Source organism: Canis lupus, chromosome 5 (genome assembly GCF_048164855.1).
Source record: "Canis lupus baileyi chromosome 5, mCanLup2.hap1, whole genome shotgun sequence".
NCBI lineage: Eukaryota > Metazoa > Chordata > Mammalia > Carnivora > Canidae > Canis > Canis lupus.
In genome coordinates, this window is record NC_132842.1 from 19,891,680 (window position 1) to 19,919,609 (window position 27,930).

Consider the following 27,930-nt stretch of genomic DNA (forward strand, 5'->3'; position numbering starts at 1 on the left):
TCCGCTGACTCAATTTGCAACTGGTATATACTTGGAAAAGATCCGCACCAAAGAATCTGCTCTGCCCCAGTTTTACCATTCAGACTTTTCAGAGGCTTTCAGGCATATTAAAAATAAGCCACAATTTTTAAAACAGGTGATGCCAGTTTTTAAGGTAGTTCATTTCTAGCAACAATGAAAAACATATACGCTTGTGTAGGGACACTGATAGGAAAAAAAAAAACGCATTTTCATTCTAAGTTCCCTGTACTATATCTGCGTCCATGTAGAAAATATTTCCGAAAGAAGCAATTAAAATACTATTTTTTATATTATGTTTAGTCTAACATAATTAGTGTTTATGATAGCATATATAATTTCATTTTCATAATCAGTTTTGTAAAGAATGAACTAGCTCTTTAGTAATGAAGTTCTCATTTAAAATAATACATGAAAAAATAAATAAATAAATAAATAAATAAATAAAATAAAATAATACATGTGGGGCAGCCCTGGTGGCGTAGCGGTTTAGCGCCGCCTGCAGTCCAGGGCGTGATCCTGGAGACCCTGGATCGAGTCCCATGTCAGGCTCTCTGTATGATGCCTGCTTCTCCCTCTGCCTGTGTCTCTGTCTCTCTGTCTCTATGAATAAACAAATAAAATCTTTACAAAAAATAAAATAATACATGTATAGAACTAAAGGATTTTACTTAAGAAGATTTGACTTTCAAAAAAAAAAACAAAAAACAAAAAAAAGAAGATTTGACTTTCAGCTGACGACCTAAAACCAAATTTGTATGATTGATTCTGTTTTAGAGGAGATTCTAGATAAGCTCTAAAGACATCACTGTGGCTCAGTTTTCACATCAATAAAAAATCAAATTAACCCCAATCCTTCCAAACTACAGTGCTCAATTTATCATCTTCTACATTAATACCTCCGTGTTTAAGATTCTGATCATTCTTCACATTTCAGATTTTTTCTCACATTTCACATTTCAGCTTTTAACTATACTTCCATTACTCACTTAGGCTGCACTTTACAAATACTCTCCTCCTGAATCTACCCACTTTCTGTCCTCTCATAGTCATTCCTGTTGTGATACTTACAAGTAGAAAAACTGCTTAAAAATTGTTTTGGGGATGCCTGGCTGCCTCAGCAGTTGAGCTGAGTTCTGCCTTCGAGTCAGGGCGTGAGCCCGGAGTTCAGGGATCAAGTCCCACATCAGGCTCCTGTGGAGAGCCGGCTTCTCCCTCCCTCTGCCTGTGTCTCTGTCTCTTGTGTGTGTGTCTCTCGTGAATAAATAAATAAATAAATCTTTAAAAAAAAATCGAAATTTTTTTTCTTAAATTAGTGACATCACTTTCCATTCTTCCCATTAATGATATTATTTCTCTTATCCTGTTGAAATAACCACACCAAGGCCAGACAGATTTTATCATATGCCAAAAATGTACATGCATGACAGATCACTTACATCACTAACACTCTCATTAACCCTGATTTCAAGATTTGTTATTAAACATATGATACTCAAGATATAGTATTGGTATAAAGATAGATAAAAAGATCATTGGCACAGAATAGACATTTCAGAAATCTATACATACACAGATAACTAATTTTTGACAAAAGTACAAAGGCATCTCAGTGGATAAAGGATACATTCTCAACAAATGGTGCTGAACACTTGGATATCTATAAGCAAAAAATATGAACTTCAATCTGGATCTCATATTATATACAAAAATTAACTCAAAGTGGATTATAAGCGTAACTGTAGAACTACAAACTATTCATCTTCCACAAGAAAATTGCACAAAATCTTTTGTGAGCTTGGGTTAGGCAAAGATTCTTAGAGATGACACTAAAAACACAGTCTATCAAAGACAAAATTGGTAGATAGAACTTTACCGAAATTAAGATTTGCTGTTGGAAAGACATTGTTAAGAGAATGAAAAGCAACCCACAAACTGGGAAGAAATATTTGCCAATCATATATTTGATAAAGGACTTAGATCCAGAATCTAGAGTACTCTCAAAATTTATTTACAACACAGATGCACCACTAAGAAATGGGGAATAGATTTGAAAAGTCCCTAAAGCAAAGAAAATATACAAGTGACAAACACATGAAAAGAAGTTCGGCATCATTAGCCATTAAGGAAATTAAAACCATAATAAGATAACACAACATATCTATTAAAATATGCAAAATCTAAGACTGACCATACCAAGTATTGGCCAGGATAAGGAGCAACTAAAACTCATATATAGCTGTTTCCCTACCTCAACTTTCTGTTCCCTACCTGGAAATAGTTCTACCCCCATTTCCTTCATTCCTACTGAGAAAGAAATGTCTTTTCTCTTTTTGAAAACTAATTCCTCCATCTATCCTCTTACTCTCTTATCTTCCCACAGTCAGAGGGATTTTGCTCCATAAATAGCCTATTTCACATAGACAGTCTCTCCCTATTCAATGGCACCTTCACTTCAGCAAATAAACAAAACCCTTTCTTTGATTCTGTTCTGTCTCAAGAGATCTCATTCATTCATTCCCTTGTTCATTCTGATCACCAACCCAATTCTGGCCTTTCTTATTCTCTTCTGGAGGACGACTGATCTCATTTCCTGCCGCCTAATTTTCTTCAAAAAGAGGTTTCTTTAACATGATTCTCCTCCACACAAGTCTTTAGTAGAAGTTCAATTCTACCTTTTAAAATAGAGTGGTTCTTGACACTTCTATTCAGTCCTTCTGATCATTTTAAATTTTAGTCAAACCACACAATTCACTTTTCCTCAAGCTTGTTGGCGTGGCCTGTCTTCATTGTTCCTGGTGAGCACTCAGCCTGCCTCTTGCAATCTGTCTGTTGGAATAAAATATTCAATGGCAATTTCTCGCACAAAGCCTTTTCTAATCTCCCAAATTACATTTCCTGACAGCTCTTTAAATACCATAGCACTTTGTGATCCAGTTTTCAAATTTATTTTACTCCACATGTTGATGGACCTGTGAATTATTTTCACAGTAAGAGGTTACTATGAATAAAGCTGCTATGGACATTTGTGTCCTAATCTGTGTGAACCTGTTTTTGTTCTCTTGGCTAAATAACTAGCAATGCAATTGTTGGGTCATATGGTAAGCCAGCATTATGACCATCTTTTAAAGAAATGACCAAATTGTTTTCCAAAGTGTTATTCTCTTTAGCCATATATGAGAATTCCAATTGCTCGACATCCTTGACAACATTTAAAATATTAGGTATAGTGATATCTCATTGTGGGTTTGATTTACATTTCTCTAAAAACGTAAGGTTGGGTGTCTTTGCGTGTGCTGTTGTTATTTACATATCTTCTTTGCAAAGAATCTATTCAAATTTTTGCTCATTTTTAAAAAGTTGTGTTATTGCATTGTGAAGATTCTATATACCCTGGATACAAGTTCCTTGTCAGACACATGTATTGAGAAAATCTTCAACTTTTAAGTGTTGTCCTTGGAATTACAAAAGTTTATGTTTTGACAGTTTTGTCTTCTCCTTTATGATTAATGCTTTTTCTGTTATCGGATCTAAGAAATCTTTGCCTTCTCCAAGACCATAATGAATCTCTTTTCTTCTATAAGCTTTATAGTTTTAGCTTTTATGTTTAGGTCAATGATCTATATCAAATTAATACTTGGTGTATGGTATGAGGTAAGGGTCAAGTTTTTTTTTTTTTTTCATGTGGATATCCAGTTATTTCAGCACAGTTTGTCGAAAAGACATACCTTGGCATCTTTGCGAAAAATCAGTTGACCATATATATGACCATATATATGGGCCTGACTCTATTCTGTTTCACTGATTTGTCTACCCTTATGCTTACCACAGTCTTATATAAAACTGTGGTTAATACTGTTCTGAAAACCAGTGGGTATGTGCCTCAACTTTGTTTTTCTTATGTATAAATTTTAGAGATAACTTGTCAAATTAAAACAATATATATTCTGTTGGCATTTGGGGGGAGAACTGACATTTTAACCATAACATCTTCCAATTCATCTTCCAATTCCAATGGTTTCCAATGTATAGCCATTTAGTTAAGTCTTTAATTTCTCTCGGCAGTGATTTATAGCTTTCAGTATACAGATCTTACGGGTTTTGTTAAACTTACCCTTAAATATTTCATCTTTTTGTTTGCTGAGCATTAAATGGTTTTATTTTTAATTTCAATTTCCAGTTTTCTTTTCTAGTATGTAGAAAACAATTTTTGTTACATTGACCTTGTAACCTGCAACTAGTTCCCGTGGCTTTTCTGTGGATTCCTTAGGGCTCTTCTAATTATACAGTGTTGTCATTTGTAAATAGTTTTATTTTTTCCTTTCCAATTTAAATGTCTTTAAAAAACAGTCACTCATTGTTTTCATCAAATGTGAACATTTTCAGCCATTATTTCTTCCCCAGGAACATCTCAGCCTCCTCCTCCCTTATTGGAATGTCTTCCTCAAAATTATCATTTCCCAAGCAGGCCGGTAGTGCCCCCCTGGACAGGCGCCCAGAGCCCAGATCTCAACAAAGGAATGAGTCCTTCTTTTTCCCTTATGGTGACCTCTCCCAAGTTCTCTTCTGCGTAGAAATTACTCCATACCCGGAGGAGCTACTGGACTCGTAGCTATGTGGTCCCCTGCCCAGGGCCAAGCTCAGGTTCCAGCAGCACAGCTAACAACAAGCAGATCGCTTCCACAGGCCTGAGCAGAAATTTCTCTTGCTGGATCAAGGGAGATCCGAGTCACCAGAATGGTGCTAACATGCTAATTTGGGGGAAGGGGGGGGGGTGGGCAAAACTGCTTCAGACCTGTAAGTGATTTATGTGGGTGATTTAAGTGTGGGTGATTCCTAAGTGTGAGACTTGCATCTCACAATAACCCACGACACAGGTTTATAAATCATTCCCACTAAGGAAACTGAGGCACAGAGAAGTTTAGGTGCCCCCGTTCACAAGCTTGTAAGACTGGGGGAGCCAGGAATCTGGGGTTTGAATTTCAGTAACCCGACTCCAGAGCCGGCTTTCCCAACTGTGCGCTTTAAGGGGAAAGAGCAGAGAGCTACTGGGAGAACGCACGGGCGTTTGAGGGAAGATACGGAAAGGAAAGGGATGGAGTGGAGAGCAGCGGTGGTGGCGGCGCAGCTGCAGCTTGCCCGCAGGGGCCCCAGCGCGTCCCCTTGGGTCTCTCGCCAGGCCCTCCCGCTCCAGCTCCCCTCTCGCCTCCGCCACGGCGCCGCGACGGCTTTAGGGCCCCGGCCCCGGGGAACCCACCCGAGGGAGGCGATTCTGCGTGTTCCCCCCTGTACACGCCCCACCGGCCGGCAAAAGTGAAACAGACGCAAGTGGGCGACTCCTCCCCCGAAGGTGTTGAGGCGTGCTTGGCGGGAAGGTCGCCCTGCCCGTCCCCCTGCCCACGGTGCCTTCCCACGGGCTGGGCGGGGCAGGGCCTCCCGGCTCCAGGTGCGCGCCGTCCGCCCCGAACACACGCCCCAGCCGGGCACAGGGCGCCAGCGCGCGGGACGCCCCGGCCGGAGACGCGGACGGCTTTCTGCGGGGGCCCGCGGCAGCCCCGCGCCCCCGCGCCCCCGCGCCCCCGCGCCCCCGCGCCCCCGCGCCCCCGCGCCCCCGCGCCCCCGCGCCCCCGCCGGGCGGCCAGATCCCCGCGCCGCGCGCGCTCCCGAGGGCCGGGGGCGGGGCGGGGCGGCCGGGGGCTCCCGCTCCTCCCCCTGGGGCGGCCGGGCTGGCGGCGCCGAGCCCCCTGCGCGCGGCACATGGGGCGCCTGACCGAGGCGGCGGCGGCGGCGGGCGGCGGCGGCGCTTCGGCTGCGCGCTCGGCGGGGCCCCCTCCCGCTCCCCTTCCCCCGGCTTCCACCTCCCCCGGGTGCACGGCCACCATGGCGTCCAGCGAGGAGGACGGCACCAACGGCGGCGCCTCGGAGGCCGGCGAGGAGAAGGAGGCCCCCGGCAGGCGGAGGCGCCTCGGCTTGTTGGCCACCGTCTGGCTCACCTTCTACAACATCGCCATGACCGCGGGGTACGTGCGCCGCCGGGGGCCCTGGCCTGCCTCCGTCCGCGGCCCCGCGCGGCTGCCCCCCGACACTCAGCGCTCGGGGCGCCGGCTGGGCTGCGGGCGCTCGCGGCGGCGCGGAGGGGGCCGGGGGGGGCGCGGAGTGCGGAGCGGGGAGGGGGCCTGGGGGCGCGGGGGGCCCGGGGTGGGGCGCGGAGCGGGGAGGGGGCGCGGCCGGCGGCGCGGGGGAGGGGCTTGGGCGCCGCGGCGGCCGGCGGCGTTGAATGGAGCGGAGCGGGGCGGGGGGGGCGGGGGCCGGGCCCTGCTCGCCCGGCATTGCCTAATACGGTGCACGGCGTGGCGCGGCGGCCCGGGGCGCGGGCCGGAGGTTAAGTATAGACCCGGGCAGGAATGCGGGGCCGACCGGCGGGGGAGGCGGGGGAGGCGGCTTCGGCCCGGCCGCCCCGGGCGCCGCCGCCTGCTGCTGCTGCTGTTGAAGAAACGCCTGTGTGCGGCGGCCCCGCGCCCGGAGCTGTCCCGGTGCCCGCTGCCTTGCGCCGCACCGCGCAGCGCAGAGCGCTCTGAACCGCCAGTGCCGGCACGAGTGGCTTTGGGTTGGGTGTTTGTTTGCTTTTTCCCCTGAGCCCCAGAACTTCTTCCTGGGGACAGTATTCTCGAAACCCTGCCGCATCGGAGCGTGGCCCTCGAGCCCAGCATCTCTGTGGGCCGGTGCTTCCCGAGTCCCCGAACTCTTATTTCTGACTTTGAGGAGGCCTTACAAGTTGAGGTTACGCCACGACTAGCGCTCTTCAGAGAGCTGTCAAAGTGACACTTTTGTGTCGATCGCTTTGCGGGACCTGTTGGGAAAATGCTCTGTTTCTAAAACGCATGGTCTTTTTAAGAACTTACTGTCTCATGGTCACATGGAGTATTAATCCATAGAAGTGTGGGGGAATGTCTGGTATCTTACACTCTCCCCGGGGCTTGTAGAGAAAGAATAAATAGTTTGACCCAGTACCGAGTCCCTATTAGGCGTTCGGTGTAACCCAGAATACCACATACGGTTCACGAACAATACGAGGATTTACCATGTGCCAGGTACTGGGTTGATTACTTTAATTGTGCTATCTCAATTTTAGTTCTCTACCATCCCGTGACGGGGTGCATGATACTACATTTGACAGGTCAGGAAACTGAGGCACAAAGAGGTTAAGTATGTTGCTCAAGATCATGCAGCCAGCAGGTGTCAGACTTGGATTTCAGCCTAGACAGTCTGACTCCAGAGACCTGCTACTTCTTTGCCTTTATGCTTTACTGAATTTTATAATCTTGAAACAGAAAAATAATATACTGAGAAAAACTGGGGAATAGTTGAGTACCCACCGTGCGCTACTGTCTTTAGGGACAGTGCGAACTGATAGAATTTTCTCTCCCGTGATAGTCTTACGCGGTTAATATTTCTGGGAGACCTGCCTTTAACTGGTCTGCTGTCCCTTTCTACCCAGTGCACTCTCCCTTCTGAAAACCAGGTTAACCTTTTAAAAGTGAAAATCAGTGCATAACTCTAGTTAAAAGCCTTCAGTGACTCCCCATTACCTCTGCTGTAATCCAAGGGATTAGGCTATATGTCATTCAGGGCCCTTTGCAATTTGCTCCCCTATTTCCCATTCCAGTTTTACCGCGTTTGAAATCAGCTGTAACTCATAATGTGGGCAAAGCACCACACATTTTTATTTTCACCACTCTCTCTGTTCTTGCTCAAGCTGTTCACTCTTCATATAATATCCTCCTTGTTCCTCGTATGATATCTAAATCAAGCCATCCTCTGAAGGTTTCTAGGTCTCCCACCCTATCTGGAACAGAATTAAATGCTCCCTCCTTTGTGTTCTCACACTTCCTATCTTTCCTACCTGCCCAGCAAATTACTGCGTGTCTGAAACTTATCTGTCTCCCTGCCTATTTTGGGAAGGTCACTTTTCATTTTCATCTCTGTTTAAAAGCAAGGTAACCAAAATGGAATAATCCATGTAACCTTTTGGAGGCTTTCTAGAGTCCTTGAGATTTGAAGAAGGAATAGGATTGGCATATGTGGAGGGTAGATATTTCAAGTGAGATAAATTCTAGAAATAGGCATGAGATGCAAGAAAGCTTGGTATATTCTCTTGACCTATCTGGAGGGTGATGTTGGAGAACAGTGGTAAATAAGGTTGTGGTGTGTAAAGTGGGACACCGAGGTATACATTGAATAGTATGGATAGCAGAAGGTTAGCTGAGGTGCTTTTTGTTCATTTACCTTGCTTATTTTGTTTTTCTCTTTTAGCAGAACTCTGAAGTATGTTAAATTTTTATAATAGTTTTGAAAACAATAATAGGTGAGAAGTCTTTACATAAATGTAGAAAAAGAACTTGCCTAATTCTATAAGCTTAGCATGACCTTTTGTTTTTTGTTATCTTTAATGTATCTAACTTCCTTCAGGCTTTCACTCAAATCTCCATTTTTAGGGCGGCCTTCCTAGCTCTCTTCATGCAGAAAGCATATACCCCATTATGCTATCATTCCTCCTGCCTGCTTTGTTTTTCTCATTGCGCTTATTGTCATAAACGTAGTAATTTGTCTTGTTGCTTATTGTCCTCATGTCCCCCATTAGAGTGTCACCTCCTAAATGTACTTATAAAGCATTGTAGTTAGGGTGTCTGCCCTATTACATATTCTACTTTCACCTAATATTCTACCAAATATTTCTGCATAGTTTTCATAAATGTATTATTTCATGGCTATAGAAGAGTGTATAGAGTTAATGCACAATAACAGATTAGATCATTCCCTCAATGACATTTGCTTTTACTTGTTTCTTTTAAATTAGTTGCTTAGGATAAATTCCCAGGAGTGGAATTACACCTTTAAAGGATGTGAGGATTTTTATGGTACTTGTTCATAACAGGTACTTGACCAGAGAAGTATTTCTCTCTCTCTCTCTTTCTCCGTCTCTTATTTTTTTTTTTTTTTAAGACTTTTGAGCCTGTATGTGTCAAGTGCATCATCCTTGGTCAAATGAGAGACATAAGATAAATATTTTAGGCTCTGTCCTTGAAGAAGTGTAACCCAGGGGCATTTGTATATTGCAGTGAAAGAATGAGATAAGTGCTCGACAGAGGTGACAGAGGTGACAGGTCAGACAGGTAGAGGGAATCAGAGAGAGCTTTGTGGTGAAGATCATAGCGTTTCAACTGAGCTTTGAAGGATGAGTAGGATTTGATAGGCATGAATGAGGAAACAGCGTGACTTAAGGTACAGAGATGTGACATTCCTAGACATGTTGCTGAGGTGATCGCAATTGGGCCTGAAGTGTGTGTGTGGGGGTGAAGCTGAATGGGAAGCCTGGACCATTGCACAGGGCCTTAAACGCCTGGCCAACATGTTTGGGTTTTAGTCTGTAAATACCACAATGAGGTGTTGGTTAAAGGCAGTATTTTACTCCTTTTTAGCTCAGAGGACTAGTAACCTCAGAGAAGTTACTTAACCTCTCTGACCTTGAGTTTTCTTATCTGTAAATTAAAACACTACTTTGCTAGATTATTACAAAGAATAAAAAGATCATGGATATGAAGTGATCAGTAAGGTGGTTGATAGACAAAGAGAAACTATTTAAGATGTTTTCAGAGTATACATAGTGTGGGTTATTAGAGCACCAAACCTGGGGTTCAGACATATACTTTTCCCAAAATGTTAAATAGACATGTTTAATCCCTGAGGAGGGTAGTTCTGTTTTATGGACCTTGTTTATCCAACTTGTTTATCCATTCATCTGTTGATAGACGGTTCGGTTCTTCCCAATTTTTGGCTGTGACAAAGCTGTGAGCGTTCACGTCCAAGTCTTTGGACGTATGCTTTGGACGTATGCTTTCATTTTTCTTGGGTGAATATCTTTGAGTGGAATGGCTGGGTCAACAGTAGTCACATTCTTGATTTCTTAAGAAACTGCCCAGCTTTGCCAGAATGATTATACCATTTTACAGCCCTGTGGGCAACGAATGAGAGCTGCTATACATCCTACCCACACTTGATATTGATCAGTCATTGTAATTTTAGACATCTAAGAGGTGTATTGTGTTATCTCTATTGTGATTTTATTTTGCATTTCCCTGATGACTGATGACGCTGAACATCTGTTTATGCATTTACTTACCAATTGTGTGTCTTTTCTGGCATAGTGTCTTTTCAAATCTTCTTTGCCCTTTCTTTTTTTTTTTTTTTTAAAGAATGAAGCTGTTTGATTTTCTATTACTGAGTTCTGAGAGTTTTTTACATGGTATGGATATAGGTCTTTAATCAGATATGTAATTTGTAAATATTTTCTCTTAGTTGTGGCTTGCTTTTTATTCTCTTCAAAGAGCAGGAGGTTTTATTCTAAATGGAATTCAGTTTATCTTTTTTTTTTTTGGTGAACCTTTCAGTTTAACTCCATTGTCTCGAATGTCTATGTGCATTACCTTGAAACACATATTGGCTGCTAAATAAAAATTTTAATTTAGGAAAGGAGGTTTACAGGTGTCAGTGAACAATACATGAAAGTATGGATGTGGGGCGCAGTGGTTTGGTGCCGCCTGCAGCCCAGGGTGTGATTCTGGAGACCCGGGATCGAGTCCCACGTCGGGCTCGGTGTATGGAGCCTGCTTCTCTCTCTGCCTGTGTCTCTGCCTCTCTCTCTCTCAGTCTCTCTCTGTGTGTCTCTATGAATAAATAAATAAATAAAATCTTAAAAAAAAAAAACAAAGTATGGATGCTATGAATGTCAAAGACCATCTCCGGTAGGAGCTTCCAAATGGTAGTTTTATTGAAGGTATCAGGAAGAAATGACACTAGAATATCACCATTTTTCAGCAACTGCTGAAATAATGGATCTGAACAATGATCGGCAGTGAGTGCTAGCATCACAGACAAACGAGAGGGACAGCCAGAAGGTATGTGCTCTTTAGGGAAGTACACAACACAACTTAGGAATTAGCCTCAAATGTGACTCTATCTGACAAGCCAGGAACTGTCAACACGAAATAGAGGGAACAGAAGAACATAATAAATGACCCTGGATATCTAATTAGCAAAACCCAGACTGAGGGTAACTTTGCAGGACAAACCACTCAGTGTCCTGGACAGACAAATTTCACAAGAAAGGAGGAGAGATGAGATGAATGGATAGAGGGAGGGAGGGGAAACCTATAGATTAAAAGAGTCGTTGAAAGGCATAGCAACTACTTACAACATGTGAACTTTATTTCAATCATGATTTTTAAAAATTGTGAAACAATTGAGAAAATTCATAACCTGACTCTGTTTTGTGATCTGTTACTGACTTTTTACATGGGATGGTGGTATTATGGTAATGTTTATCAAAAGCTTTTTATTATGAATTAAACTACAAAATGTATGAGATTTCCTTCAAAACAATGAGGGGAAGGGATGGTGAGGAGAGAAGTGAATAGAGGCTTGGATGACACAGGATTGTCCATTAAGATGATAATGCTTGAATCGGGGGAGTGGGTATTTGGGGGTTCCTCGTACCATTCTCTGTATTGTTGTGTATGTGCGAAGTTGTTCATAATTAAAATCTAAAAAGAAGTGCTGGAATAAAAAAGATACAGGTGTAGAACTTGGTGTAACCAAGTTCCTTATGGAGCAGTTTGTCTCCAAGAAACTTCAGGAGTGAAAGAAGCACCAGAGACAGCTAGAAGAAAGCACTTCTCTGATAAGATTTTTCAGGGTCATCATAGCGTAGTGACATGGTAAGGAAGGCCTGGTGTTTAGTGAATTGTGGCACATACCTCCTGTTGTAGCACTATTTAGTTTTATCCACTTACTAATTTAATAGTTCTTTGAGGCAAGGACTAGGTTTTACTTATTTCTCATTTCTCAACATGTAGCACACTTTCTGGCTTAGCAATAAATGTTGAACGTGAAGATGAATGAGTTAAGCAAGCAAGCAGTCTTTTAAGTATAAAGCACACGTTTATATATTTTCCAAAGACAGTACTTTCTCAAGGACTGAGCATAGCTATCTCGGTTCATATTTGGATTATCAGTCGCTCTGGCCTATTTTTTAAAAACAGTATTTCTAAAAAAAGAATTCCCAATTGCAGAAGCTCTCATCGCTTTTGCATTTTTTAAAATTACAATTGCTAAACTGATGAATGTAGGAAGTCTGAAGTTAGTTAAATGGAGGGTCCTTGTGGGAGACTTGACTGTCATCCTGTTGTGATGGTGGGCTTAGTGACCACTGATTAGTTCAGATTAGCTCCTGGCCATATTGACTGAAAATAGATGAGAAGTTAGGATAGATGTCTCCGTGGTCCTTTCTAACCTCACCCTGTTAATTTCTTTTATTTTGAACAAGTTTGTTATTGGTGTTAAAATAGTATACTAGGTGGTACAATACTGCCACCTATGGAACAGCAGTAAAATTTGTGACCATGTTATAACACATGGATTTTTATATCTTGCTATTTCAAAAGAAAACTTGCTGTCTAAATGAATCCTTTAATGAACTCTTTGGTAGGTTAATAATTACCTCTCAAAATGATCTTTTTGGCGTTTTCCTTTTTTTAAAAAAAGAGACAAATGTATGAAAAATGTGAATTTAAACAGCTTAATACACTTTTTCTTATTGTTAGTATAGGGACTTAGAATTGAAGATGGTGAAATCATAACACTTTAAACCTGGGAGGCATCTAAATCAGATTGGCCCAGCACAGAATTCACCCGTGGCCCTCATATGGGATGAAGCCATCAGTTGAATCCAGTAAAGCCAGGGTATCATGGAGAGAGAATAGCATGGGGGTTAAGAGACCTCAGAGGGTCTTTTTTTCCCCAGCCCCATTGACTTTAAGACTTAGGGTAAGTCACTTGACATCTCTGCATGGTGACTGTCTCATCTACAACAGTGGCCCTCAAACCTTTTTGATAGCATACTACTATCAGTTAAAATATTTGAGCACAATTTTTATAACTTTTACTTATTTACTTATTTATTTTAAAGATTTTATTTATTTATTTATTTGAGAGAGCATGCATGGGCATGAGCTGGGGGGAGAAGGAGAAGTAGATTCCCTGCTGAGCACAGAGCCCTACTAGGGGCTTGATCCCAGGAGCCTGAGATCACAACCTGAGCCAAAGGCAAATGCTTAACTGACTGAGCCATGCATGCCCCCCTCTTTATAACTTTTTAAATTTACTTGTAATTCAAATATACCAAATACTATGATTAACTAATATCCCAAGGCATGTATATACCTAGAGCCAGACCAGTACAGCATCATGGTACAAGAGTATAGATTCTAAGCAAGAGCTCACTGGTAGGTTTATACCCCAGCCATGTGACCTTTTCTGCCTGTTTCCTCTACAGTAAAATAGGATAATAGCAATCTCTACCTCACAGGGCTTTCTTGAGCGTGAAATATTAATATGTTAAATGTGCATTTAGAACCTTGTGTAGAATATTGGAAGCGTTCTGAAAATATGTTATTATCAGCATTGTTGTTATCACTAACTTTTCCATCTTTCAGAGGTCTTGATAATTTCAGATTTTACCTGACTTCTTGTCACACCTCATAGGAACACCCCTGCTTTCCTCTCAGTGTGTGCTGAGGAGGAGTGGAAGTGCCCAGAGCAGAAGTGCCCGCTGCCATCTTCTTCTGTTGACCTTGTTGATCACATTTATCATATTCAATCACTAGTTCCTTTGTGGGGAATCTTAAGCCGTTTGTCCATTTTATGAGTGATCTTTAATTAAAAAGTTAAAACCGTGGCAGCCCAGGTGGCTCAGCAGTTTAGCGCCGCCTTCAGCCCAGGGCCTGATCCTGGAGACCCGGGATCGAGTCCCACATCGGGCTCCCCGCACGGAGCCCGCTTCTCCCTCTGCCTGTGTCTCCGCCTCTCTCTCTCTCTCTCTCTGTGTCTCTCATTAATTAAATAAATAAAATCTTTAAAAAAAAGTTAAAACCGTATAATAATGTATTTCATAAACCCATGTAAGTAGACACTTTGGAGACCACCAAATTAAAAGCCTGGGTTAGGTACTCATTTCCATGGTTGTGTTACTAAAGATTTTAAAAAGTTACAGATGGCGCAACTTTTTAAAACTTGAAAGTGCTCTTAAAATTGTGACAAATTCAATTTGTCTTTAGCGGATTGAATATAAGGTGAGAAACTCGATCTCCACAGGTGTAGCTTGTGTATGAAGTGCCGGTAATTCACAGCATAGAACCTCTGTCATGTAGAAATAGAAGTTGAAAAGGGAAGGCATATGTATTTTGTATTTTGTCCTTTTGTAAAACAAACTCTTTGAAAGCAGGCCCAGATCAGACCTTCTATATGTACACCTTCTGTGGTGATACAATTGTGGTAATAACAATTGTTATTATTTTGTGCAAATTGTAAAAAAATTAAAAAAATAAAAAATATGAAAGATCTTTATTTATACTTACATGTAAATATATACTATATATTTAGATTTTTAAAAATATTTTCTTTATTTATTCATGAAAGACCCAGAGAGAGAGGCAAGACATAGGCAGAGGGAGAAGCAGGCTCCCTGTGGGGAGCCCAATGCGGGACTTGATCCCAGGACCCTGGGATCACAACCTGAGCCGAAGGCAGATGCTCAACCACCCAGGTGCCCTATACTATATATTTCTGTATGTACACACACACAGCTTTTTACCATAAGAAATATATAATTATGGAACGCTTTATAATGACCTCAATTGGGTATATAATTTCTTCAGTCTGTCAGTTCACCTGCTGAAACCAAACATGAAATGGACATTGACATTTGAATCCAGTTGATCTCCAATATGTTCTATTCATCCCCTCGAAGAAGGGTCAGTGTAAAAACCATGTCATTTTTTCCAGTGGGTTTTGTTAAAAAGAATAATGAACTGAGAATGTAATAAAACATACATATTATTACTATGAATTATGCCGTTTCCTTTCAGGAAGATCACTGGTATTCATTTTTATAGAACTTTACAAAACACTTTTATTTTTTCTAGGTGGTTGGTTCTAGCTATTGCCATGGTACGTTTTTATATGGAAAAAGGAACACACAAAGGTTTATATAAAAGTATTCAGAAGACACTTAAATTTTTCCAGACATTTGCCTTGCTTGAGGTAAGTTTTCAGTGATGCTGTTTTTCCATTGTACTATTTTTTTGAAAAATTATTTGTTGAGCAAAATCAATCTTATTTTTCTGATGACATATATCACCTTCAAATTTGTAGAAAACCAGCATTCACGGGTTTATTTTATGTTGCATGCTATTGACTTGTGATTTTTTTTTTATTTGCTTACAGATAGTCCACTGTTTAATTGGTGAGTTTCTGATTTAATTTTTATAGTCGGTATAAATTGCCTTTAGGGCAATGGTTGACTTGTTTTTCTCTTTAAGGGATTGTACCTACTTCTGTGATTGTGGCTGGGGTCCAAGTGAGCTCAAGAATCTTTATGGTGTGGCTCATTACTCACAGTATAAAACCAGTAAGTGACACTAACACTTTCTCTTTGTGAGCCTGCAGGAAAGCTTTTTTATTAATAGGAATCTAAAATACCAATGTTGCTATAATTCAGGAAGCAGAACCACTAGACAAAAAAGGGCTGAGTTTGGATTTAGGTGTGACTGTACATTGACTTAGCACATTAGTAGAATGACTTTGAAACACAAGCAAAACTAAATATTCATATCTATATTCTATTCTCCTCTGATGTTTCCCAGTTTTAAAAATTAATATTCATATTCTGTCAAACGGTGGAAAATTTTATATGGATGTATATTCTCTTTGATTATGTATTGAAGTCGCCGGCATAAACAGTATATTTTTCCTCATTCGCCATGGAGTATTGTAGCAACAGGCATAAAAAGCAAATGTAGTTTCATAGATCTGAGCAAACGGGAAAGACTAAATGAAAAGTTGGAAGGGCTGAGGAACTTAGGGGAAATTAGCATATTATTTATATTATAACAGGCATGACAGGAGACAGACCTGAATCTAATTAATGGCTTAAACCCTTCTAGACAAACAAACACCATGCTCGCTATGTGAAGACACTGGGCCTTTTAAACCCATGACAGAAACATTTCCCAGATGGGCCCTTCTGACCTTCTGACAGCCTCCAGCGTCTCCTGTCTACTTGAGGACAGATCTCTGGCCTCCTTTCCATTCCTGAGATGCCTTTCTTGTCCTTAGTCTGCTTGACATGATACCTCACTCCCTTCCCCTGCCTGCTGGACGTCCTGGCCCCTGTCTGTGTGGGGACAGATCCCTGCCCTTGTGCCCTCTTTCCACTCTGCACGTTAGCCGTCCTGACTAGCGTCTCTCACTGGGCTTCCTCGGCCCACCTGGCCCCTCACGAGTGACTGCCATGCACTTAGCAGTGAGCGCATGCCACGTGCAGAACCAGACTCATTCAGATCGCCGCGTGCTTTACAAGCAGGAGTCGGACATAAACAGAATCAAAGAAAGACTGTTCCAGACAGTGAGTGACTGTAATAGCTGGGCCAGGACTACAAAGAGTCTGAAGACTGAGGAAGAAGAAAGACCAGACAGGATGGCCAGCGTCAGCTGCAGAAAAGAAGTCAAAGAGATTCTAATGGGTTGCCAGTGCCCAGGAGAAAAAAAGACCCACCTGCTCTTTTTTATCCTCCAAAGGATCTCTGTCTTAGTATTACTACTCAGTTTTCTCAAACAACAGTTTGTTTCTGGCACCATTCCGCTCCTCGTTATTAATTCAGCCAACATTTATTCAGTGCCTTCTATACACCTGACACTGTGCTTATGTCTGGATTTATTTGAAATGGATAGGGCACTTCCAGCTATGGTGGGTACTGGTTGGGGGGGGCAGTCAGATGTTGAATCATTCAGCAAACACTAACTGCACAACTGTTCTATGCCTGAGACTATGCTAAGGATCTGACAGTTAATAATAGAAATACAGTTCCTGCCTCGTGGATCCTGTAATTGGGAGAGACAGTAAGCGAGTAGTTGCACAAATACAGTTGACCGTGAACACCATGTGTTTGAACTGCATGTGTTCGCTCATAGATTTTTCTTTTTATAGATTTTTTCTGATACGGTACAATACGATAAGTGTATTTTCTCTTGATTTTTAGATAAAATTTTCTTTTCTCTAGCTTGCTTTATTATAAGAATATAACATGTAATACATATAACATGTAAATATGTGTTCACATGTAAACATGTGTCAACTGTTTCTATGTTATTGATAAGGCCTCTGGTCAACAGTAGGTTATCTTCTGTTAAGTTTTTGGGGAGTCAAAACTTATGTACAGGTTTTTTGACTACGCAGCAGGGGTTGGTGCTCCTAACCCTCATGTTGTTCAGGGGTCAACTATAATAATTTCATTATATTAGTTTTAGAGCTTTGAAATAAGAAATGAATATGTTTCAGGCAGCCCCGGTGGCGCAGCGGTTTAGCGCCGCCTGCAGCCCAGGGTGTGATTCTGGAAACCTGGGATCGAGGCCCACATCGGGCTCCTTGCATGGAGCCTGCTTCTCCCTCTGCCTGTGTCTCTGCCTCTCTCTCTCTCTCTGTGTCTCTCATGAATAAATAAATCTTTAAAAAAAAAAAAAAAAAGAAATGAATATGTTTCAAAGTGTATCTGGGGACTTAGCCTGGCCTAGGAGGGAAGGAAGGCTTCCCTGTGGAAGAGATGTGTAAGGAGAGTTGAGAGCACCAGTGGATACACAAGTCAGGCAGGTAGACTTTAATACAAATTGGCAAGTGTTAGAATATGGACATGAAAAAGGAAAGTGAGCAAGTAAATGGTCAGGGCAAAAGGTGGGATATGGGAAAAGGTTTCCAGAGGGCGTGATGCTTTAACTGGATCTTACAGGGTGAGAAATAGGGTGGTAACTAATAAGGGAGTAAGTAGCGTTCTAACTGGGGGGAAGAGCGTATTCTGGAAATAATACAAAGTTGGTGTCACTAGAGAGAGAGGCGGTAGTGGGAAGTTGAACAGATGAAGTTGGAGAGATTTCTGAGCTCAGATTGATCGTCGAGAACCTTGAATACAATCCTTTTCTCCTGTTAGGCAGCAGGACTGCCAAAGAAGCTTTTAAATCACAGGACCACTGCTTCCAAATGCATTTTTGTTTGTTTTGCTTTTAAGAGAAGACTTTCATCCATGAAGAGAATAACGAGTGGAGAGACTATTTATTTAGAAGGCTGTTAGAGTAGTCTGGGTGAGAGACCATGAGGCCCTGAATTCAGATGGTGGTAATAGGACAAAAGGCGAATGGGCAGGTGCAGTAGCTGGTGCTCCAGTAGGATGGGTACAGCCAGACAAGCCATAGAAAGTTGGGGCATCGGATTGTTCCCACTCTGGTTTTGAGGGGCTGATGTCCTAGGATGGTTACGTCAGCGGCTGGAGAGAAGGCTGAGAAGGAGAAACCATTAGAAATTTGACCATTTCTGTGTCTAGGACATATTTGTGCGTGTCATGAATTACGTAACGGTGACTGTGTTGAGGTTTCTGTCTTGCCTCTGTCCACCCCTGACATTCCAGTGTAATCAAAGACACATAGTAAATAATTAAAGTATATTCTTCGTGGAGAAAAATGTTCAAGGTTGAACGACACTGTGGATTTCTCTGTGATTCTGCAGATCCAGAATGAGGAGAGCGTGGTGCTTTTTCTGGTCGCGTGGACTGTGACAGAGATCACTCGCTATTCCTTCTACACATTCAGTCTTCTCGACCACTTGCCATACTTCATTAAATGGGCCAGGTGGCGATGTCTTGCAGTTTAGTTTCTGACTAGTGCATGCGTGTTTTCTGTGCTGAGCTAACACCAGAGAAGGAAAATTTGTGTCTTAGCTCCATGATGCCAGGATGCTGGGTGTTTTGGTTTTTGTTTTTTTGGGTTTTTTTTTGCTCTTAATAGTATTAAAACTTGAATTCTAAAGTCTTAATTTAATGACCAGAGAGAAATCATATTAATGTATTTTGATTTTGAGTAAAATCAGTGCCAGACAAGTTAGATCAGTATCCTTACCCAACCTGAATTGGTCATTCATTTTTCTCTGAAAGCAAAATATACAATATTTTTTAATCATATTAGGTAAATTCTGTGCCAAAATATGGCATTTTGTCTGAATGACTTAAATTATTTTAATAATTAGTATCCACAGTTTTTAGTATCTTATGTATACAGTGTCAGCTTCTTTGGTGTCTTAAGTAGCAGAGACAGACATTTTTAAAAGTCACACTTAAGCTGTATTTTTTGGAATGTGGACAAAATATGTATTTCAAGGGTTCTAAATGTATATATCCTAAAGAAACAATTTTTAAGGCAAAAAGATTTTTTTTTAAAGTTTGAAGTCCTTGAGCAGCTGATATTTTACAGTTATAAAAGCAAGACTGTTCTTTGAAGAACAGATCATAAGCCAGCATAGATTTGTTCCTTTTGTTCTCGGTGTTATACTCACATTCACAACAATACGTGTTGTGTAACGACGGCATATCTGAGATGCAAGTTTGAACACAAGAAAAGCTCTGTCCTCTCAAGACGTAAGAGACCAAAAAATAAAACCACTAACAGACATGTGAGATGCCAGATAGTGGGAAGTTGCAAGGAGACAATTTGGGTAAGAGGGCTGTATCCCGTCTGTGTCTGTCTCCTACATGTCTGTTCCACATGGGTAAGGTAAAAGGGTTTGAGGATATTTTCATTCTTTAAATTGTTTTGTTAAACTACATAAGTAATATGTTTTCACTGTAAGAAGCTCAAAAAAGTACAGAAATATATAGAATCAATATGGAAATTTCCTATTTATACTCCTCCCTCACCTACTCCCTTTCTTGGAGGGAAAAAGTTTAGAGTTTAACCATCCAGGCTTTTTCGTATTGACAAAACTGAACACACAAACATGAGTTTCTAAAAACATAAGCAGAATGACATTATATTTGCTTTTTGTTTATATCTTGGAGCTTTTATTTTTTTAATCAAAGCAGGAATATTTAGATCTATCTATAACCTAATGCTGCCCAATGTTCTATAGTATGACATACCACTTCTCTGTTGCCAGAATTTAGATCATTTCCAGTTTGCTAATATTATAAATCCTGTTTTGAGATATTATAAACAATACTATATCCATATTTCTAGTTTTTAAAACTCTGATATTTAGATTAACACATTCCTAATTTGTTTGAAGGTAACATACAACCAGTGTCAGATTTGTTTTTACTGCGCTACTGTTTATATATTTTAGGTTGATTTTATTCTTACTGTAACTGAACACTTTTTCACTTTGAGTAGTTGGGCCTTTCACACAGTTGGCAGTTTGGAGTATCGCCGGACTAATCCTAGAATGCATCTCAGTGCATCTCGTGTCTTGCATGACCTCAGTCTTCTGGATCTCTAGCACCTTTGAAAATACTAATTCATGATATAATCTCATTTGCCATATAAAAAAAATTTATTTGCAGAAGATAATGATCTTCAATGTTTTGTCTGTCTGCCTTTTGGAATGCATTTTGCATGTCTTGAATTTCTGAAAAAGTTCAAAACATGTTTAAATTTGCTGTTTAGAAATCCTTTGTCAATTGCATTAGTGTTAAACCAAGTACTGTAAGATCTTTCAACTTTGAAATGCACATGTTAGCGTAATACATGTCAGTTCATCATAATCATGAGTAATTGTATTTCATGTCAAAAATCTTAAAAGATCCCGACCATTTATATATATTTGCCAACCTTATTAAAAAACCCAAAATAATATTTGTATTTATATTCAAATGTTGAAGCTGTCATTCTCAAATAGAACTTTACAATAAGAATGACTTCTTATTTATAAATAGCTGGCTTACTATGACTAGTTTGAATATACTTCAATTCCATTTATGTGTTAGAAATGTTCCTAGAAAAGTCCACTGAATAGGCACTTATATGTTGTTATGTTTTATGTTAATTTATGTTTTAATTTCAAAAATGCATTCCCTTAAAAAATTTTTAGACAGCAATTAGGAATCTTTAAGGAGGAATTCTTTTTCTGAATAGGTAGTTAAATTGCTCATGCTGCCATCAAAACTTGCAGTTTTTTTTTTCTCTTCGCAGTATTAAAACAATCTTTTTAAAGTGAAAAGAAAGTGAATTATATACTTTGTTCTTAGTGCATTAAGAATAATCAGTGGCTGAAGGCTTTAAACTAGTTTATTCTAGGAGAGATATATTTTTTTCTGTTGAAGAATAGTGCTTCCAGAAAAATCATCGGAGAGTCACACAAAGTTGGAAAACTATGTAACTAAGTTTAAAAGTTTTACTTGAGAAGGGATTAGAAAATGTTCAGTTATATGATCTTTATATTGAGTTAGGAAATTAAGATTAGAAACGAGTGATTTAAATAATATACAAAAAACTACACAAAACTAGTAATGATATACCCACGGCAAGGAGGGGATAGAAAGGGACAGTAAAAGGATCATTCATCTTTTCTTTTACCCCTGAATTTATTTTGGCAACTACTTTTGTTTCCCTACCGTCTCTTACTGGTGTGTATCCTTGACATAAAATAAATAATAAAATGACTTTTGAGTTGCCTCCACATTTCTGCTATACTGATGATAAACTTAATATTTCTTTACCGATATCTTAATGCCAACAACATGATGAAATCAAATACAGATTAATTTGATTTCTGTCTTTTTCTACCAAGATTTTCACCTTTATTTTCTGTGGTAACTGCCTTGGAGAAAAATGATTTTCTTTAATGGAGAAGTGTTGTTGCCTTGGGTCCTTGAAGCTCTTCCTGCTAGAGGCCTATAGAGGCCTGCAGAGTGTTCCCCTCACTGTAGTCATGAATGATGGCTGGTCCACTCTATGTGGGAGACCTTGCCACAGCCCAGATGAACAGGCTCTGATTCTGGATTTTGAATAGAACTTTCTCCACTCTGTTTTAAGCAAACTGACTGTTCCTTTATTGTGGGAATTTTCGAAACAACTTGTTTTACCTATTTTGTTATGAGAGCAGTTTTAGACAATATATTCATCAAGTACTGATAATTTAGTATTATTTATATATTAAATACGCTAAATATATTTAGTATATTTATATGTTAATATATAAATATATATTTAGTAGTATTTCAGTTTTCTGAAATAGTAATTAATTTTCTTTTAATTGGTAACTGCAAAGAGGCTTCCAAATGCCTCAAGAACCACTTTGGTAATTTTAAGATTTAGATATAAAATTAGGATTATAACTGGTCTTTTAAAGGACAGCACTTGATCAATAAATGCTGAAAGGAAAAAAAGAACAAACCACTCAGTTTTGATTCCAGGTGTTAAAGAAGTTACCTTTACAATACTTTATAATACTTATAGGTACTTTACAATATAGTATTTACAGCATTTACATCCTTTACAATACACACTACATATACATTGCTAACACATATACCACTGTTTCAGTACTGTAAAGTTGTCTTATTTTATTAATATCTTACCATCTAAAATAGAAACTGCTATGATAAAAAAGGATAATTAAATTTATAAGCAAATGATAATGTAGAAAAAAATTAACCTTCTGTGAGAGACACTGTAAATATGTGTGTTTTTAAGTTTAAAGACAGTAGTAGCCAAAGAATGATATCAACTCCAGTCATTATTCTTTTTTTTTTTTAATTTTTAATTTATTTTTTCCATTTGTTATTCTAAAAGAGTAATTTTCTGGGGGTCTTTCTTTTTTCAGATACAATTTTTTTATCATCTTATATCCTGTCGGGGTTGTTGGTGAACTCCTTACAATATATGCTGCCTTACCATATGTGAAGAAGACAGGAATGTTTTCGATAAGACTTCCTAATAAATACAATGTCTCCTTTGACTACTACTATTTTCTTCTTATAACCATGGCCTCATATATACCATGTAAGTATGTGGACATTAGTACTCTGATTTAGCGTGTGCTGCAAACGTGTCTGTAAAAATATCATGGTACACTAGTTTAATAAGCAAGGAGACCTGATGGCTTACAAATACATCAAAACCTCTGTTCAGGGGCAGCCTGGGTGTCCCAGTGGTTTAGTGCTGCCTTCAGCCCAGGGCGTGGTCCTGGAGTCCTGGGATCGAGTCCCATGTCAGGCTCCCTGCGTGGAGCCTGCTTCTCCCTCTGCCTGTGTCTCTGCCTCTCCCTCTGTGTCTCTCATGAATAAATAAATAAAATCTTAAAAAAAAAAAACCTCTGTTCAACCCCACATGTATTCATAATTTCAAATAATGGAAGAAAGGACTCTTTCCTAATTATAAGGAAATAAGTAAGTAAATAAATACACAAATGATTGCCTTCTCAGAATCATTTAAAGAGAAGCTGAATATGACTTTTTTTAAAAAAATGAGCACACATCAGTGAACCGTTTGCCAGCATTATTTATCTAAAGATAAACATTTTGTCCAAGAAAATATCAGGTCATTTCTGTCTAACCCTTGAGCATATACTTGGAAAAGTTATTTAGGAATACCTTTTAGTCTCGTGTGTGTTGCTCTACATATTAGAAAATAATGAAACTGCTTTCCTTAAAATATTTTGAATAACTCAACCCATTGATTAATTTCTCATCACCTCTTAAGAGTTGCTGTGAATTGATGAAGCTTTACTCACCTCACATAAATGCCAATAGTGGTATTTTTTTAGGTCAAATTTTGATAGTCACTAGCAGGGAATATGGGTAAAGCAGGGCTGTTATTTACCCTTCTCAATGAAATTGGAGACTGGTACCAGTGAGGGGAGAAAGAAAATAAGAAAAGTTTATAGTATCTAAGATCTGCATCGACATGATATTTAAGTAAAATGTAAAAAAAAAAAATGTACATAAAATATTTTATGTAAAGAGAGTGAGCATTAAACTTGGCTAGTCCCTTGAAGCCTCCAACTTTTAAACTTTTTCAAAATCAAAGTTGCCCTGATGGTCACACTGTTTTCACTTCCCTCATCTTCAGTCATTTCAGCCTGACTCTCATCAGATTATCCACCAGGGGCAGTTCAGGAGGGCCCAGGGTGGTCACCCATAGGGCTTGTTTGCACCCTTTGCTTCCCCAGGATCTGGCGAGGGGCCCCAGGTGTGGAGCAGAGCAGGGCTGGCTTCTGTTCATATTGTAGCTCTAGGTTTGGGTATTGGATTCCCCTCTTCCTTACGACTACTGAGGCATCTCCACGGAAACCCAGGGCCCAACAGGTCATGGTTTGAAAATATCAAACCAATAACTTGGCTGTGTGTTTTCAGGTATCCTGGGAGACGTAGACTCTGGCCTGTGTCAATAGCAGCTTCTCAGTTCATCGTAGCTTTAAGTATGTTTTACCTGAGTATGTTTAGGCTTCTGAGTATGGTATGATGATTACATTTATCAAAATGGGTATACCTAAATTTACTAATTTCCTTAAAGATTTTTTTAAACATTATTCATGAGAGAGGCAGAGACACAGGCAGAAGGAGAAGCAGATTCCCTGCAGGGAGCCCAATGTGGGACTCGATCCCGGGACTCCAGGATCACGTCCTGGGCTGAAGGCAGACCCTCAACCACTGAGCCACCCAGGCGTCCCTGGTAGTACCTAAATTTAAAGAAATAAACTCTGTTGTGAATTTTTATTCCATTTGGACTAAGTTCCAAAAATAGTTCACCAAAGTTGCCTAAGCAAGATTCAGAGGCTTTTTTGGTTATTAAGTTAATTGGTTTTAATCCTGTCCATCATTCTCAGAAACATTTTTACGTTTGTATTGTTTATAGCTGCTAATTTGTTCATCCACTAACATTTACACAGTAAAGCACTATAATAGAAGCAAATTTGAAGTAATTCTTCAAATTTAAAAGGGCAGATGACCATTTATCTAACTGATTTAACACACACATGTAAGTGTGTTTTTAACAGAATAGCCGTATACCCAGCCGAGAGGGGCTCCTGTTCTGTACCCTGATTTAGAGGACCCTATTCTGGCCCTCCTCTAATCACTCCTCCACCAGGCCTCCCCTTCTCCTTCTAGACCACATTCTAGAAACCTGGGACCATGGACTTTACTACCCCGAGGGCACTGACCATGTGTCTAGGGACTTCACAGAAGCCTTTCCCCTTCTGTTCTCCTGAGGAGTAAACCATGTCCTCAGTGTATGCTTCCCTGAGATCAAGGGGTAGCTGAGGGGCAGCTGTCTGTGAAGGGTATGGACAAAGCTGGGTTGTGTGGGCTTAGATACCTACATGTGTTCATGAGACCCCTCACAGTGCAGGACAGCCAACGGGCTGGAGAGAGGGGGGCAGTTTTCCTTGTGCTGAACATTCTGGCAGTGTTCCAGGTCATTATGAAAGTATATTTATCAAGATACTTAACTTTGCTAAAGAATCCCCAGCAGTTAATGGCATTACAGACATAGTGCAGGTTCAGTTCCAGACCACTACAATAAAACTAATATTGCAATAAAGTGAGTCAAGTGAATTTTTTGACTTTCCACTGCAAGTAAAAGTTAGGTTTACATTATACTGAAGTGTGTTAAGTGTGCAATAGCATCAGTGTGCACGCCTTGATTAGAACATATTTTATTTATTGCTAACTGCTCACCATCATCAGAGCTTTCAGTGATTCATTACCACTGATCACAGATGACCGTGACAAGTACAATAATAATGAAAAAGGTTGAAATATCGGGGGATTCCCCAAAATGTGACACAAGAGACGAAATGAGTAAATGGCTGTTGGAAGAATGGTGCTAGTAGACTTGCTTGAGGCAGGATTACCACAAACCTTCAATTTGTAAAAAACACAATAAAAGGAGGCAAGCCTGTGAAACGTGTAGGCATATGGTGTGCAGGCCTCCTCTTGTACTCTTGGCCTGAGCTCTATAAATGTCCGGGGAAGGGGGGAGCTGTGGTGGGAGATGGTGTGCTTACCCTCAACAGCTGCTAACATAACATGTAAGAGGTTCCAAGTATAAATAATTTTCAACAGTATCCTTTGTCTTCTCTCTTCAAATAGTGTTCCCACAACTCTACTTTCATATGTTACGCCAAAGAAGAAAGGTGCTTCATGGAGAAGTGATTGTAGAAAAGGATGATTAAATGATCCCCCTGAACAAGGTGCTTTTTCCAGAATAACCAGGATTACTTGAATCCAAGTTTTAATAACAAGAATAAACAACTTTATGAAATATTACAGATTGTATGATTTCTTAGACTGTATAATCTGAGACGTGATATTTGCCAATATTTGTCTTCACATTGTGTTAGGTCCATTTTCTATAAAGAACTATGCAAGTATTTACTAGTATTTATTACCAACTCCTGGGAAGGTGATCGTTAAAATAATTGGGTGCATGACCTAGGGGGGGAAAAAAACCTTTTTAAAAATTTTTACTTTTTTTTTTTTTTTTTGCAGCACATGCTCCAAGGTTTTTAAATCAATATTTACAAATTAGTTTAATGATTTAACATTGTTAACTTGCCAGTGGTATTTATGTGATATTTATAAATGAAAGTAAATGCAGAATTATAATGACTTATTAATAATATATTGATATTTCCTGAACCCAGATCTGTTTCCTACAAGTTATAAGGCAATATTTTTGATTAATAACCATTTTTGGGAGCATGGACATAATTTGCTTTGATAGAACTTTTGATATAGGTAAAGTAGCTGTATAATAAAAATATTCAAGTAGATGTCACAATTGGAAAATATTCTTTGAGTATGTGTCTAGGCTGTTAAAATTACATGTACTGCTAGGCAAATTTATTTTTATTTGGATTAACCTTCAAGGACAACCTTTTCAACTCTAAGGATTTTAAGGGATTAGAAAGAATGCAAGTGTATACTTTGCCTCACTTGTAAAAAACAAATAACATTGGGTCTGATCATAATGTTAGAACTCTGGCGGAGAAAGGCTTCTCTGCACCTGGAATGATCTAATAAAAATCATGTTATGATAATCCCCTTGTGATACTAAGGTAATGAAAAGTTTTGGAGTATGACCTGACAGACTCACTTTATTCTGAATTCCACTGAATTTCAAGCAAGAAGTCTTATAATAAAGTTCCTATCCTTGTGCTTAGTAGAAAGACATTACAAAAAAAAAAAAAAAAGAAAGACATACAAAGATACTTTAATACTGCTTTAATTCTTAAGTAGGCCTTTTAAATATTTTTTCCCTTTACTTAGGTAAGGTATGCTGCTTTACGGACCCAGTTTAGAGACAGTATTAAATGTGTGACTTTAAGAGAAAAGGATTTTTTTTTTCCCTATTACGGTATGGAGGAGAATTTTGGCTTTAAATGTTCTGTATTGTGTTTACAATCAACATGTACATTACACATTTCAAAACTGTACCTCCTCAGTTTTCTTCATGTGAAAATTTGCAGTTCAGAATAGTTTTTGCAAACTATCATTTTAGGTAACATGATTTTTAAAAGGTGCTATTTCCTTTATTACATTTTAATATTTCTCTGCAGCTGAATGTTTTAACCAGCCCTGTGTATTCTCTGTATGAGGTTACTAATTCTTAAAATGCCAGTGTTCATTCTGCTCTCACAGTATTTGATCCGTTTTTATCTTGAATTTTTATATGGAAGAAATTTGGGGGGAGAGTTGTTCCCTTTGGTACCATAGTATGTATAAGAAGTTCATTTACATCTTGATCCTGTTAGATGCCTGTCTTATGAAAAATATTTTAAATGCTGTTCCCAAAACTTGTGTTAATTCAACCTGTACTCCCTTCAAGCATCTGTAATAACTCTTTATTTCCTTCAGTTGTAGAATATCCTGAAGTAGGAATTGTGATTAATAAAAACGAAAATGCATCAAACTATTTAGTGACCTTTGTTGGCATAGTACCCCTAAACTTTAAATTTAGTTTATCTTCAGTATCTTT

General features: G+C 39.7%; 1 protein-coding gene across 2 annotated transcripts; it reads left to right on the plus strand.

Annotated features, from left to right (window-relative positions):
- The first annotated feature begins 5,726 nt into the window (after window positions 1-5,726).
- On the plus strand, window positions 5,727-27,864 carry HACD1 (3-hydroxyacyl-CoA dehydratase 1). Of its 2 annotated transcripts, XM_072825661.1 has the most exons (7): window positions 5,727-6,038; window positions 15,057-15,174; window positions 15,358-15,376; window positions 15,453-15,541; window positions 18,686-18,807; window positions 22,772-22,950; window positions 26,043-27,864. In XM_072825661.1, exons 1-7 carry the CDS (start codon window positions 5,776-5,778, stop codon window positions 26,123-26,125), a joined length of 873 nt encoding a protein of 290 aa, XP_072681762.1. In that variant the 5' UTR covers window positions 5,727-5,775; the 3' UTR covers window positions 26,126-27,864. The 2 variants fall into 2 exon arrangements, with proteins under 2 accessions (XP_072681762.1, XP_072681763.1); XM_072825662.1 differs by lacking the exons at window positions 15,358-15,376; window positions 15,453-15,541.
- Window positions 27,865-27,930: the final 66 nt, after the last annotated feature.